Here is a 16,569-nt window from a genome sequence, read left to right as displayed (position 1 = left end):
GTGTGGTCGCGCATTATCCTGTTGAAATATGGCTGTGGCCGAGCCCTGAAGGTAAGGAAGGACAACTGGCTCAAGCACCTCGGATATGTAGCGCCGGCTATTTAAAGTACCGGCAATGCGGACTAGAGGCGTGCGAGAGTAATATCCAATACCGCCCCATACCATAACCCCCGGTGCAAGACCAGTGTGGCGGTGCATAATGCAGCTGTCCAGCATCCTCTCTCCACGGTGTCTCCACACTCGAATCCGACCATCGTGGTGCTGCAGACAGAAGCGTGCCTCGTCAGTAAAGACAACGTCATTCCATTCTGCCGTCCACATCCGTCTGTCATAACACCATTGGCGACGGAGACGTCTGTGGTTCTGCGTCAATGGTAGACGAAGCAATGGACGTATTACGGACAGACCACTCTGCTGTAAACGGCGTCGAATGGTACGCGCAGACACTGGATGATGCGTTACAGACGCAATGTGCTGTGCTATGGTTCGGGATGTTACTGAGCGATCCGTCACTGCCATGCGCACAATTTGCCTATCAGCACGTGCAGTGGTGCACGGAGGTGAATGCGATCGACCACGTCGGTCCGTCGTACCCTCCTGCATCCAACCGTCACATATCCGCATTACAGTTGTTTGGTTTCGTCCAACACGACTAGCGATTTCTGAGATAATCCACAATCTCGGTAAGCCACTATCCTTCCTCTGTCGAACTCGGATACTTGATCAAAAGATGTTCGCTGTTGTCTACGAGACATAACTGATCGTCTTGTGAAACAACCACAAGGTAAACACACGTGCCGAACGTACACTCGTCGAAATCGCCAAGCCTTAAATGGCGCTATGAGGTGGCGCCACAGGCGCGCGTGATGTGCGTCTGCGCTGAAATTCTAATCAGTTAGTTGCATATCTCATCGCTGCAAACTCATGGTGTAAATTTCACTTGATTCGGATGCTTCCTTCAGGGTGTTGCATTTACGGTGGCCAGCAGTGTAGTTCTAAGTTCTAGGGGACTAATGACCTCAGCAGTTGAGTCCCATAGTGCTCAGAGCCATTTGAACCATTTTTATTCAGGATATTAACCACTGTAGGCATGTGAGAGTTGTTCTTCAGGAAGTCTCATTATGCCAGGCAGTGCCAAATCATGCGTAATGGTGCTTGGCTTCCGCCTTGACAGTCAACCAAAAAATTCGAAAAATCTTTGTAGAATGAGTTACTATTAGGCGAAAGCGACAGTCCAGCAATGTCTCTGCTTGGAGCAGCGAGATAATGAAAGGCCAGTGAGACGAAATTTATCATAGCGATAGTATCTTCTGTTTCCGCTGGGAGGTAGCTCGATATTTTAATTAACTAGTAGTTTAGTTTTACGAAGAGAAGGCGCCAGAAACGGCTGCAACAAAGAGCTCGCTTGCTGAGACTCTGCGTTCGCATTCGCGATGGTTGGGCATCTCATGTTTCCAGCCATCCAGATTTGTCTTCCCAAATTAAAGGGAGTGCTGGAGTAGACAGTAGAACCGCCTCCCCCCGACACACAGCTTTTGTTGTCTCTAACGATCTCGCGTTGACAATACGTTAAACCTTGACCATAATCCCTCCTCGGCTTCATTACTTCCTGTCAATCACAAAATGAAGAGCCGTAAATAATACAGTAAGTTCGAATAGTAAGTGTAGTCTCATATTCGAGCGTTCGAGGTTTTTAACTGCACATAGTGTTCTACACTAAATGAACGATGTTTAATTACTGTGATTGGGTTACTCAGGAGCAGCAGCTTGGAGAACGGAAGAGAACTTTTCAAACCGGAAATACGTGAAGTGCTATCATTGCCAATGTATAGTGTTAACCCCGAATCATGGTCGGTCTTCAGGGATGTGATTGGAACGATCACAAGGAAAATATCTAGTACATACGGCTTGTAAAATGCGTGCGTGAAGAGCTATGAGAATCTTCGCTAATGCGAAACAGCTTGCACTGAAAGTTCTCATAGCAGCAGCTGGCGTGGTAATACAATGACGTATTGTCTGAAAAAAGCGCACAAATATTCAGTTGGATGTGGAAATGCCAAAATGGCGTACAGTTTGGCAACTTCCTTTAATATTCAGAAATGTAAACCTTTGCGCTTCACAGCATTAAAAGTATCATGGTTACGACGTCGGATAGCAAAGGGAATCGTCTGGCTCGTGCAAACACCTAGCTGTAACCATTTGTGCAGATACGAAATGGGACGATCACATACGCTCGCTTGTAGATAAAGCAGGTGGCAGACATCTGTTTTTTGGTTGAACACTAGGGAAATGCGATCAGTTTACAAGAGGCTACTCACCGTAGAATATTGCTGAAGTGTGTGGGATGCATAAGAGACAAGACTAACAGGGGCCACAGAACACACAAGTCCACGAATGGTCATAGGTTTGTTTCTCCAGCGGGAATGTCAGATGCTGAAAGAATTGGTCTGGCAATCCTGAGGAAAACTACTTCCCAACTTCAGGAAACATTTTAGTAATGACGCTAGCAATATAGCACCACCCTCTTGAGAAGACTCCAGTGGAGGCCACGAGGACAAGGTTAGACTAATTTCAGTGCAGACAGAGGCGTTTAAACATTCTTACCGCGCCCAATGCGTGATGGGGAAAGGCAGGAGCTACAGTAACTGGTGCAGCGGGAAGTGCCCTCTGGTTAGCACTGCTCTTCAGCTCATCAAATGTGGAATCAAACTGGGCCCAGTGTGCCTTGTGTCAAATTGTCTGCTGTAGCAGATACACGCGATCACCTATACATTAAATTACGGTGAAATGTAACAAGAGCTGTTTAAATTTGTGAAAATCCTGCAATTCTGTAGTACCACCTCGATGCGATGTTGAAAATAGACGTAAAGTTGTGAGAAAGTAAGTTAAAAGGAGTGGGGTTGGTAGTGTGATTTACACACCGTTCCTTTCTTGTAACGGAACATATCATCACAGCTGTATTTCCAGTATTGTTTTTGTCTTGTGTATTGGCTAGCGAACCCAGCAAAGTTTCAGAATTGTTAAATACGTATAGCACTTAGAATACGTTATCTGCTCTTCGCTCTTTCACCTCCTGTACCCTGCCCATCTCCCTTTCCTTCTTTCCCTCTCTCAATCTCTTTCCTCTTCCACCATCTCACCTCGAGCCTTGTGTACCAAATTAGTATAACACAATACGACCCCACAAGCTGACCCGCCTGCTTACTGTTTTGCAGCAGACAACGGTGTGAAGCCACCAGCTATGGAAAAACAAGCGGGCCGTGTGAGGAAGGAGGCAGCACCGGGTGCTGAGGAGGCACAACGGCCGCAGCAGTCTCAAGAGGCCAGAGATCTGCCAGGGCCGTCCCGTGAAGGCAGAGACCCAGCTGCTGGGGACCAGGTAGCGTATCACTGTTACATAGCTAGCTCCAGCTCCATATAGGGAAAAATCTAAAGTAACCTCAGTAGCATCAGAAGGTGCGGAGGTTTCAGTTCTTAATCAGCTTCATTGGCCTTCAGAACCTCCATAAAATTAATGTTGGGATCTCTTGATGTACTTGTCTCCATTTTCCTAAAGTTACCACATGGTTCACGATTTTATTACTTGTTTATGTAATGCAACGAATAAATCACTTCGTGGACCAGACATGTCACAGAAACAGTTTGCTGGTCAGAAGGCCACCAAGTGCTTGAGGCCCACACAATGACGTTCCTCGTCTTCCTGCACAGACCACCCTTCCCGAAACACCTAACTTCCGTTTGCAGATTTTTAAAACGTCATATTTTTAGCATCTGTATTTCCAAGATACTATTTTGTTATTTATGACACAGAAATAGGTTAAAAATAACGTTCTTTTTGGACTGACGTTCTTGATGGTAGAGCCAATGGTTATGAATAACAGGAGTGGAGATCGAAAACTGTGCTGGTCCTCCCACGTTTCCTATCTTTAGGCTCGCTGTCTGCGATCCCTCAACACCCTCCGTGTCCTGAATGGTACCTCCTGGGGAGCGGACCGAGTGGTCCTTCTCCGCCTCTATCGCGCCTTAGTGCGCTCGAAATTGGACTATGGAAGCATAGTCTACTCCTCTGCTCGGCCGTCTATTCTTCGGCGTCTCGACTCTATCCACCACCGTGGATTACGTTCAGTGTCTGGAGCTTTTTACACCAGCCCTGTGGAAAGCCTTTATGCTGAGACTGCTGAACCTCCGCTGTTCAATCGGCGAGCAGTCCTGAGTCGTTATGCTAGCCATCTGTCTTCCATGCCTGCTAATCCAGCCCATGACATTTTTTTCGACGCCTCCTTTGATCTAGGGTATGCAGGCTGCCGCTCCTCCCTACTACCACCGGGAGTCCGCTTCCGTCAACTGCTCCATTCTCTTTCCTTCCGCTTTCCTAAAACCTTCTTGACAACTTGGGGTATAGCACCGCCTTGGCTCCGTTCCCGGATCTGCCTGCTCCGTGACCTTTGTCGATTTCCCAAGGATGGTACCCCTTCATTTGTTTATCGTCGGGCATTTGCTGCTCTATGTGCACAAATGACGGACGCCACATTTATTTACACCGACGGCTCGAAAACATCGTTAGGTGTAGGGAGTGCCTATATTGTTGACGACACCCCAAATCACTTTCGGCTTCCCGACCAGTGTTCGGTTTATACTGCGGAGCTTTACGCTGCTCTCCAGGCTGTCCACTACATCCGCCATCAGCGGATACAATACGTTATCTGCTCAGATTCTCTCAGCTCTCTTTTCAGTCTCCAAGATCTTTATCCTGTGCACCCTCTGTTCCACCGGATTCAGGACTGTCTGCGCTTGCTCCACCTGGGGGGCGTCTCTGTGGCGTTCCTCTGGCTCCCAGGACACGTTGGTATCTGTGGAAATGAGGCGGCCGATATTGCAGCCAAGGCTGCAGTCTCTCTTCCTCGGCCAGCTCTTCAATCGATCCCCTTCGCCGATCTACGGAGCGTTCTATGTCGACGTGTTGTTCATTTATGGCACACGCATTGGTCGACACTTACCCATAATAAATTGCGGGACATGAAAGCTCTTCCTTGTGCTTGGACCTCTTCCTCCAGAACGCGTCGTCGGGAGGAGGTAATTTTAACTAGACTCCGGATAGGGCACTGTCTTTTTAGCCATCGACATCTTTTAAGCGGCGATCCTCCCCCACTCTGTCCCCACTGCTCTCAGCTGTGGACGGTGACACCTTTTGAGTGCCCCTATTTTAATCCGTTACGCTCCCGTCTACAGCTATCGCCTGATCTATCGTCGATTTTAGCAGATGACACGCGCTCAGCCGACCGCGTTCTCAAGTTTATTAGTGCCAATGAAATGACGTCAGTCATTTGAAGCTTTTTTTTGGGGGACAACCAACCCCCTTTCTGTAGTGGATTTTTAAGCCTTGCTTCTGCTTTTAGTTTCTCCAATTTTATGACTTTCGATCTCATTGCTGCTGGTTTTCAGTTTCGGTTTTTTACTGTTTCCTAAGTCACGGACCGGGCGCTAATGACCATAGAAGTTTTGCGCCCTAAAACCAAAACAAAAAAAGGGTGGAGATCCTTCCATTGAGGACACTAAAAGCAGTGTCGCAGTTCCAGAGGACGCCACTCATGATGGACAAAGGTAGCTCTTTTGCGTGTGACAGAATCCAATTTGTATGTCAGATTAATCAGTCCTAAGCATCAAATATTGATGCAAACTGTCTTCTGCATGTCGCAGTGTGTGGAATATTACCTGTTGCGAGACTATTGAAATTTGCACTCATCAAAAACTGAAATAGTTTCACTGAAAACGAAGCAGTTGCAAACACTTGCAAAGGTTACTTGTCTACTCTGCTGAATTTCCCAGATTCCAAATATGTTCCTTCTTTTAGATGTCATCTGTCACTTTTCATGTCTAAATGGCATGACTGCAGTAGTGTGATGAAGCAGCGACCATCTCCTCTAGCACGTCCTTAATACGTTGGTGCAACACTTTAGATGTAATAAAGGCAGCCGCCATGGTTTGATAAGCATCGGCCAACCAGAGCTTATTTAACTCCCCTACTTACAATGTTAGTCATTAGCAACAAAGAATCGTTAAGAGAAAACATTCGTTCAGGTATTGGAGAATCTGTAACTTGTTAACACGCTATTTACTCAGATTTACACTATGGCTGCGGAGGCACAGACTGAAAACTTGACGAGCAATAGCTGTTAGCTTTCGAAGGTTGCTACCTTGCTTCCTGGCGAGTCCAAATGTTAGACATATGGACTTAAATTGTAACATCATCCAGTTTCCTCACCATTAATAGCTGTTTCTTGTCCTAAATGAACAATCATCTTGCTGTGTGTCCCGAAAACTGACTTCTTGGACGATTCCTGCGTTGAGCTGAAGCGTGTTCGAGCCTTGTTCATATCTCCCGGCAATCTGTTAGGTATTCTTCCAGTGCGACGTGGGAAAATTTCCAATAGATTGCACGGTTCACTTGGATGAATTGAGGACTATGTAAATGGCCATCGAATTTCTGTAGCGTGAAGATCGTCGGACGTGAGTGAAAACTTATCGTAGTGAAATTTCCCCAATCTTAGGCATTAAGGTCTTCAGATAACCACGCTTCCCTGCACAGTGAAAGCCTCCTGGTCTCTGTGAATCTACTGCAATAGACATGCATTCGAAGCGGCTTATAATGAAGCCTCGGCCTCCTAAGCTGCCTCCCATCTCACTACCCCATTACGAAACTGACAGTCCCCGGGTTCTTCCACATGCGGGCTATCAATCCATTCCCTGCCATGTAAGCAGGAGATCCAGCAGCTATGAAAACGTTATTCAACAAGTTGTAAAAGGTTCGAAACGATCGAATTTCGTTCACTTCATTAAGCTTCCTATCTACTTTTCAGTACTCTTCCACGACAACACATTACAAAAGATTATAGTCTCGTATTTCTGTAGTCGTTTGCCTCCGAACGACTCTCTCCGAAGGCTTTTACGAATTTATATTCCATGTTAAGATTTAAGAAATTTTCTTGTTATTCCAGTTTATATCCTTCCCTACTTAAAGCACTGTCAACTACATTACAATCAAATAGTGACATATCGCCTTCATCTGGTATTCTAATTTTTTCACATTAGACAAAATTTCGTTGCCCTTGTTTTGTTGATACTAATGGACTTCACAAGACGCTTTCGACTGGGTTACTGATCGTCTCTCAGAATTGCATGTTATCACGTAACAATGTTTTTTCTATATTTTTACTAAGATGGTTTCTGTTCTTTCGAACATGTCTGAAAGATACCATCGGTGACCAAGCGGCTCATTAGAATGAAATTACAATGAAATTTACACCCTTAGTTTCTTACAGGCGTAGACATACGTCAACGGGGACAGATGAAAATGTGTGCCCCGACCGGGACTCTAACCCGGGATCTCCTGCTTACATGGCAGACGCTCTATCCATCTGAACCAGAGGACATCGACTAATAGCCGTCTCTCACGTTTCGCCCTTGTCATGATCCCTTGTCGGTTCTACCTCCATTCTTCCAAATTTTCCCAAAGAGCGAGCCAATTGGGGAGGGTGCCTTATATGGTGCATTGTGTCCATCGTGCATTTAGATCTTCAGCCCACTTTCTCGTCACATTGCAGTCCCCACCCATTCTCCATCTTTTGGGCGAGGACACCTTCCTGCACGAGTTTTTCACCAAGCGCTATGCAGTGCCACTTTCTGCGTCGACGATGACCATGGACTTCTTTGCACCTGATAACCCAGCATGGTAGCCAGTCTGTTGTGGTGGGGCTGCCATGTCCCCTGTTCGTGTAGCCCCCTGACCACATAGGGATCGCTCTGCTGATGCGTGCGCCGTTAACTCCCCACATATGCCACGGGGTAGATACCCACCCCATGGGGCATTGGGACTAGAGGCAATGGCTCTCCTGCCAGGTGGCCTTTGCTGCAGCTGGGTGGCGCCTGTGGGGAGGGCCCCTGGTTGGAGTGGGTGGCATCGGTGGATGACATGCAATGAAGTGTAGCCCATCCCTTCCTGGTGGTGAAACACCAGCAGTCTCTAAGCGTACAAAAGCTCATTTCAGTGCGCAGAAGTATGACCCCACATCGTTCCCTCCCTGGCCACACCATTGGAACTTCAGCCATAAGGAGGAACGGCAGGCTAAGGATGGCAGCAGATCTTATTTGCCCCAGTACCTTGTATGTTCGAGAGCTGATAGGTAATTTAATGACGATGAAGCCTCAGTTTTTTGTTGATTATTTAGAAGGAAAGTTTGGGGAGATGGAGGGCTTGTCCAGAATGAGATCCGGGTCAGTCTTTATCAAAACAGCATCTTCTGCAGTCACGGGAGTTACTTGCATGACAAGCTAGGGGATGTTTCTGTAACCATCACGCCCCGTAAGAGCTTAAATATGATCCAGGGTATCATATTTCACAGGGACCTTCTTTTGCAGTTGGCAGAGCTGCGCACTAGTTTAGAGTGGCAAGGTGTACATTGTCTGGTGCGCGAACTGAGGTCAGAGGGATAATCAGGTTGCCACTGGTGCCTTCATCTTCACTTTTGAGGGTGATACTTTGCCCGAGAAAGTCAAGGTCTACTGCTGTGATGTAAAGCCCTATATCCCTCCCCTGATGTGGTCCTTCAAGTGCTGGAACTTCAGCCATAAGTCTTCACATTGTACTTCCAGTGTCATGTGTTGAGTTTGCGGACACCCATCACATCCCAATGCACCATTGCCCTGCCTCCCATTTGTGTGCCCCCAGGGGGCTCAGTCCTTTCGTGAGTACATGTGTGATAATGGGGCCCTGAGCTATTGCAGCCTTCCTTCTTTCCCTGGCTGCATATCCTTTCCCTTCCCCTCCTTTCCTTTCCTTGTTCCTTCCCCTCTGCCCTGCCCTCACCTCTCCCTGTCTTGGTGCCCTTGTTTGTCGGCCCCACAAGCCTCCTGGTTATGTTGGCCACGTGAATTGGTTTTGTTGAGTAATTACCTCATCCTTTTGGCATTCTCTGGTCCCCCTCTGGGGTTTGACCTCCATTACTAAATTCCTATTCTGTAGTGTGAGCCATTTGGGGAAGAGCACCTTACCTATCTCCAGCATGTGGCCTGGTAATTCCATCTTTACCTTCATTGTCTGATGCTAGGGTATATAGCCAGCACAGTAGCCAGCCTGTGTGTTCGGGTTGCTCTGTACCCTTTTGGTTGAGCCCCCTGAAAACACAGTGGTCACACTTCTGATGCCTGAGCTGTGACCACCTCATGTAAGCCTGGGAGTGGTTGCTTGCCATCCTGGAGCATTGGAACTCTTGGCAATGACTGCTGTGCCAGACAGCCCTTGATGTGGGTGGGTGGCACCCATGGAGAGCCCCTGATTGGAGTGCGTGGTATCAGGGCAGACACAATGCAAATGAAATGCATACAGGTCCAGAACTTGGGCCATTCTTCTACGGCCATCTCTTTGAATGGAGATGGTTCTTTTCATGCTGCTTCTGCCCCTTTGGCCTTCCTTTCCTTGGCTACCCCATGGGAGGAGGGTCAAGCTTGTAAGCTAGGGGTGAAAGCTTTCCCCCGCTATCTGGTTTGCACCAGGACTGATTGGATACTTTCACAAATACCAAATCTTTATTTTTTTGTGGAACACATTGAAGAAAAGTTTGGCGAAGTGGACGCTAAGCAAGATGTGGTCGGGTTTGTTGTTGATCAAAACTACTTCAGCTGCCCAGTCTGTGGCCCTTTGTGCCTGTGAGCACCTTGGCATAATTCCTGTGTCAATTACCCCCCACCACTCTTTGAATATGGTTCCCTGTGTAATTTTTCACAGGGACCTCATTCCTCTGCCGAGGAATGAAGGGACAATCTGGGAGGGCGGGGTTTTCACTTCGTTTGTCGTGTTCAGAAGGGCCCGAAGGACAACTGCATTGATACTGGTCACTTTATCCTGGCCTTCGAAGGGGATACTATCCCTGAGGTCAAGATTATGGTGTATCAATGTCACGTGAAGCCATACATCCCACCACCTATGAGATGTTAGACGTGCTTCTCACTTTTCAGACTCATCTATGGTGACTGCATGTCCGCTTCATGAGGGGAGTTAATGTGCTTCCCATCCTGTGTATAATTGTCACTGTGATCATTCTCAATGTTAACAAAGCTGCCCAGTTCATGAGAAGGAAAAGACATAGGCGTATTCCCCCCAGGGGGTCCACAACTCTTTCGTGGATACGTGCGTGGCGAGCACGGGGCCCCGAGCCATTGCAGCCTTCTTTCTCTCCCGGGCTGCATTTCCTTTCCCTTCCCCTCCTTTCCCCTCCATACCCCTTTCCCCTCGCCCTCTCCTCTCCCTCTATTGGTGTCCTTGCTTATGTTGGCCCCCGCTATCCTCCTGGTTCTGTTGGTTTTACAATCTGGCTTTGTTGCGTAATCATCTCCTCCTTTCGGCATTCCTTGGTCCCCCTCTGGGGTTTGACCTCCATTCCAAAATTTCTCTTCCGTAGTGTGAGCCATTTGGGGAAGAGCACCTTACCTAGTGTCTCCGACGTGTGCCCTCCTAGTATATTCCACCTTTTCTTCTACGTCGTTGTCTGATGCTAGGGTGCATATCCAGCACGGTAGCCAGCCCGTGTGGTGGGGTCGCTATGTACCCTTTTGGTTGAGCCCCCTGAACACCAAGGGATCACACTTCTGATACCTGAGCTGTGACCTCCTCATGCATGCCTTGGAGTGGTTGCTCGTCATCCTGGAGCATCGGAACTCCCGGCAATGGCCGCCGTGCCAGACGGCCCTTGCTGTGGCTGGGTGGCGCCCGTGAGGAGAGCCCCTGATCGGAGTGGGTGGTATCAGGGCGGACGCTATGCAGATGAAACGCATAAGGGTCCAAACCTCTGGCCGCTCTTCTGCGGCAGTCTCTCTGCGTGGTACTGATTCCTCAAGTGCTGCTTCTCTTGCCCCTTCGGCCTTCCCTTCCGTGGCTACCCCCTGGGAAGAGGGTCAGGCCCGTCGTCTAGGGGCAAAACCTTTCCCCCGTTATCTAGTTTGCACCAGGACTGATGGAGATACTTTCACCAGTGTCAAACCTTTATTCTTTGTGGAACACATTGAAGAAAAGTTCGGCGAAGTGGACTCCCTGAGCAAGATGCGGTCGGGTTCATTACTGATAAGAACTGCTTCGGCTGCCCAATCTGCGGCCCTTCGTGCCTGTACCCATCTTGGCACAATTCCCGTGTCCATTACCCCTCACCAGTCTCTAAATATGGTACAAGGTGTGATTTTTCACAGAGACCTCATCCTTCAAACTGATGAGGAACTTCGGGACAATCTCGGACGGCGGGGTGTTCACTTTGTTCGGCGTGTTCAGAAGGGTCCTAAAGATAATCGTATTGATACTGGTGCCTTTATCCTGGCCTTTGAAGGGGATACCCTTCCTGAGAAAGTTGAGATTATGGTCTATCGCTGTGATGTGAAGCCGTACATCCCACCTCCTATGCGGTGTTTTAAGTGCTTGCGTTTTGGCCACATGTCTTCTCGCTGTACCCAGGACCCTCTCTGTGGTGACTGTGGACGTCCACTCCATGAGGGGAGTCCCTGTGTTCCCCCTCCTGTATGTGTAAATTGTCATGGTAGTCATTCTCCACGTTCAGCAGATTGCCCAGTCTATAAGAAAGAAAAAAAGATACAGGAGTATGTCTCTTGATCGTTTAAGCTACACAGAGGCCCGTAAGAAATATGCACGATTGCACCCTGTGTCCATGACATCTAGTTACGCCTTGGTTACATCTTCATCCCTTCCTCCCCCTTCCTTACCCCCGTCCCGGACCCCTCTCCTTCCCCCCTCCCCTGCGGCTCCCACACCTTCTCCTCTGGGCGCCGCTCCCCCTCCCCAGCCGGAGAAGTGTCCCACTCCTTCGGAGTCTGCCGGTCAAGGGCGCCTCTCCCGGGATGCCCCTTCCCGGCACCTTCCAGGTCAAAGGTCTGCTGCAGCGCGGCGACCGCGAGAGCCGCGGTCTATCGGCCCCCAGGTCGCCCGGTCTCTTTCTGTTCCTGATCTTGCTGCAGCTGGCTCCATTATGCCACACAGCCCTCCTCGATCTCAGCCTGAAAAGAAGAAGAAACATAAGTCCCGGGACAAAGAGCCTCTGGTGTCACCGGAGGTCCCTTCCCCGGCTTCACAACCGGATTCTGACCTGTCGTTTATGGATGTCGCCCCCTCCTTGTCGGTGACGGGTGGGGACCCGGCGGTATGACTGGATTTAGCGTGTTCAGCCCTCATTTAAACCATCGTTCTGTGGTTCTCCAATGGAATTGTAATGGCTACTATCGTCACCTTCCGGAATTGAAATCCCTTCTTTCGTCCTACTCAGCACTTGTGTGGTTCTCCAGGAATCTCATTTTACTGATGCTCACTCACCGACCCTCCGTGGGTTCCGTGTTTTCTGTCGAAATCGGGTCGGACCCTTGCGGGCTTCTGGTGGCGTTTGTACGTTGGTCCGTACAGACATTGCTAGCACGTGGATTCCTCTCCAAACTACATTGGAAGCAGTTGCTGTTAGGGTCCACTTACTCTCTGCAGTCACAGTATGCAATCTTTATCTCCCTCCTGACAGGACTCTTACACCTGCTGCCTTAACCACCCTTCTTCAGCAACTTCCTCCTTCCTTCCTCCTCCTTGGGGATTTTAATGCTCATCATCCTTTGTGGGGCAGTGCCTTTCCATCTAGACGAGGTCTTCTTATCGACCAATTTATTGCAGACCGCGACCTGTGCCTTCTTAATGATGGCTCCCCTACTCATTTCAGTGCTGGTCATGGTACCTTTTCTGCCATTGATCTTTCTCTTTCTTCTCCCTCTCTCCTCCCTTCATTACACTGCTCGCCACACGACGACCTTTGTGATAGTGACCATTTCCCGTTGATTATCACGCTCCCTTCCCGCTCCCCGATGGAGAGGTTACCTCGTTGGTCTTTCCACCGCGCCGATTGGCCTCTATATACTGCACAGGTCGAGCTTTCTCCCTCTTTGTCGGGTTGTATTGATGACGTCCTACGTGACGTGTCTGACGCGATTGTTCGCGCTGCTAACCTTGCTGTCCCGCGCTCATCTGGACAATTTCGTCGTCGGCAAGTCCCGTGGTGGAGTAGGGCCATTGCCATTGCCATTGCCATCCGTGATCGCCGTCGAGCTTTGCAACACTTTAAGAGGCACCCATCTGTAGCCAGCCTTTCTACCTTCAAGCGCCTTCGCGCTAAAGCCCGTTATTTAATCAAACAGAGCAAGCGGATATGTTGGGAACGATTCGTTTCTTCCCTTGGTTTCACTGTCCCTCTGTCACGGGTATGGGCTACACTTCGCTCTCTCCAAGGTTGCCATCGGCAGTCCACCCTCCCAGGCCTTCACCTCCCAGATGGCATTTGTACAGACCCATTAGTTCTCGCAGAACATCTTGCGACCCATTTTGCAGTGGCATCAGCGTCGGCCTCCTATCCAGCTGCTTTCCTTCATCAAAAACAGCAGGCTGAAGCTGTCACCTTATGTTTCACCACTTGAGTCAGAATCTTACAACGAACCTTTCACTGAATGGGAATTTCTTTCTGCTCTATCTGCTACTCATGATACGGCTCCTGGCCCAGATTCCATTCATAACCAGCTGCTTCAACATCTCAGTGCTCCACAACGGCACCATCTTCTTCGGGTGTTTAACCATATCTGGCTCCAGGGTGACTTCCCTTCTCAGTGGAGAGATAGCATTGTGGTTCCTGTCCTTAAGCCTGGTCAGAACCCCCTATCTGTTGACAGCTATCGGCCAATTAGTTTGACCAATGTTGGTTGTAAGTTACTTCAACGGCTGGTAGCCCGTCGGCTCACTTGGGTCCTCGAATCTCGGGATTTATTGTCCCCTTACCAGTGTGGCTTTCGAGAGGGACGATCTCGAATCGATCATTTGCTTCGCTTGGAATCCGCAGTTCGGCAGGCTTTTTCCCAGCGCCGCCATTTGGTTGCAGTGTTTTTTGACCTTCGCAAGGCCTATGACACGGCCTGACGCCATCACATCTTACTAACCCTTCATCAGTGGGGTCTTCGGGGCCCACTCCCGATTTTTATCCGCCAGTTCCTGATCCATCGGTCATTCAGAGTTAGAGTTGGTACTGCTTTTAGTTCTCCACGGACCCAGGAGACAGGCATCCCACAGGGTTCTGTCTTGAGTGTCCTTCTTTTCCTCATTGCTATCGATGGACTTGTGGCCTCTGTCGGTCCCTTGGTCGCCCCTGCCCTGTATGTGGATGATTTCTGCATTTGGGTTAGTTCCTCCTCGATGGCATCTGCAGAACGGCAGCTCCAGGTGGCTACACGGCGTGCCTCTGCATGGACCCTCTCCCACGGGTTTCAATTCTCTCCTTTAAAATCGCGGGTGGTCCACTTCTGTCGCCGTACTACGGTCCACCCTGATCCAGAGCTCTATCTCGCTGCACAAAGATTGCCTGTGGTTCCACAGTTTCGTTTCCTAGGTCTTCTTTTCGACAACAAGCTCACTTGGCTGCCCCATATCAGACTCCTGAAGGTAGGATGTTTCCGTAAACTCAATGTCCTTCGCTTCCTTGCCCACTCCTCCCGGGGTGCGGACCGTTCCCTCCTCCTCCGTCTTTATCGTGCTCTAGTTCTGTCACGTTTGGACTATAGTTGTCAAGTTTATGGTTCAGCTGCTCCTTCCACGCTGCACGTGCTGGATCCAGTCCACCATCGTGGTATCCGTTTGGCCACCGGTGCCTTCCCTACTAGCCCTGTTGATAGTCTCCTGGTTGAAGCTGGGATCCCCCCCCCTTTCTGTTCGGCGGTCCCAGCGTCTGGTGTCTTATGCCCTTACTATCCGTTCTTCTCCCGCTCATCCTTCCTATTCTATCCTATTCCCAGACCATGGACGTCGCCCGCCTGACTCCCGCCCTCGGGCGGGTTTACCGGTTGGGCTGCGCCTTGCGTCTCTTACCCGTGATTTTCGGCTTCCTTCTTTGTCCTGTCTTCCTCGCTCCCTCCCCTCCACCCCTCCTTGGTTAGTTCCTCGGCCTCGAATTCGGATGGATCTCCGCCGCGGTCCGAAAGATTCCATCCCCCCGGTGGTGTTCCGTTCCTTTTTCCGACAAATTTTATGGGAGTTTCGGGATGCTGTTGTTTTTTACACTGATGGCTCTAAATCTGCTGATCATGTTGGGTATGCCTTCACGTCCTTTGTTGGAACGGAAAATCATCTACTGCCACCCTCATGTGGGGTGTATACTGCGGAATTGATGGCAATTTCCCGGGCCCTTACCTTTATTAAACAATCCCAACACAACCGCGTTTTGTTATGTACGGACTCGATGAGTGGCCTTCTTGCTATTGACCGGTGTTTTTCGCGCCATCCCTTGGTCTCTGCCATCCATGACCATCTCGCTGATCTTCACCGTGCTGCTTGTTCCATTGACTTCCTATGGGTCCCGGGCCATGTGGGTATCCCGGGTAATGAGCTCGCTGATCGTTTGGCTGGGGGAGCAGTTACTTACCCCCCGTTTTCTGTAACCCCTCCTGCAGCGGATTTACGGCTTCACATCAAATCCCACTTTGCACAGTCATGGGCCAATTCTTGGGAGGCTACTCCACTGTCTAATAAACTTCGTGCCATTAAGGTGAATACAGGCCCATGGCGTTCTTCCTTTAGCCTCTCCCGCAAGGACTCGACCACACTGTGTCGTCTCCGCATTGGCCATACCAGGCTGACCCATGGTTTCCTTTCGCGTGATGAGCCACCCCCGCTATGTGGTTGTGGAGCCTTCCAGTCAGTGGCCCACATTTTGGTTGAATGCCCCCTTCTTTTGGCTCTGCGTGCTAAGTACAGACTCCCCCACACTTTACCTTTGATGTTGGCTGACGATTCCCGGATGGTCTCTCTGGTTCTAGGTTTCCTCCGGGAGAGTGGTTTTTATTCTCAGTTTTAACGTTTTTAATCTCCCTCTGGTGTTGGGGCAGGGCGGTGAGTGTTTGGGTGTCTCCCACTGTAGGCAGTGTTCAGAGATTCCCGATTCACCTCCCTGACCGGAATCCTCTTTTCTTTCCCTTTTACTCTGTTTTTACCCCTTCTTTTTAAGGCTTGGTTAGTTTTTCTATTCCCATACGTACTTTCTGCATTATAGCAGTTGTACCTTTTAAGTCACAGGTGGTCTTGCCTATGCTGTTTCAGCATAGTGTTGGGTTCGTTCTCTTGCCAACTTCCCTCATTTGTTTTTACTAATGACAACGTGACTGCCCTTTTACGTTTCCCCTTTATCCGTTTTATTTTTCTGACTATACTGAGATGTCCCGTTAGCAGAATGGAGTCTATTTGAAACAAGGGACTGATGACCTTGCTGTTTGGTCCCTTTAACCTCAAACAACCAACCAACCAACATAGGCATATTGGTCCCTTTATCGTCTAACCTACAATGAGGCTCATAAGTGTGCCTGTCTTCATCCTGTGTCAATGATGTCTAGCTATACTTTAGTTAAATCTTCACCCTCTTCCTCCCCCTTAATTACCCCAGTCCTGAACCAATCTTCTCCATCCCCCTCCCCTGTGGTTCCCACACCCTCCCCTGTCGGCGCTGCTAC

General features: G+C 49.3%; 1 protein-coding gene across 1 annotated transcript in view; it reads left to right on the top strand.

The window, feature by feature from the left end:
* Positions 1–3,241: 3,241 nt before the first annotated feature.
* Positions 3,242–16,569, top strand: part of LOC124775232 (gametogenetin-like) — a 76,142-nt gene continuing 62,814 nt past the window's right edge. Inside the window, exon 1 of the mRNA XM_047250070.1 lies at positions 3,242–3,379. Within this exon, the coding sequence (XP_047106026.1) occupies positions 3,242–3,379 (138 nt within the window). The remainder of the gene's footprint in view (positions 3,380–16,569) is intronic.

This window comes from Schistocerca piceifrons, chromosome 2, assembly GCF_021461385.2.
Source record: "Schistocerca piceifrons isolate TAMUIC-IGC-003096 chromosome 2, iqSchPice1.1, whole genome shotgun sequence".
Lineage (NCBI taxonomy): Eukaryota > Metazoa > Arthropoda > Insecta > Orthoptera > Acrididae > Schistocerca > Schistocerca piceifrons.
Note: the sequence above shows the minus strand (reverse complement) of the source record. Positions and strands in the feature narration are given on the sequence as shown.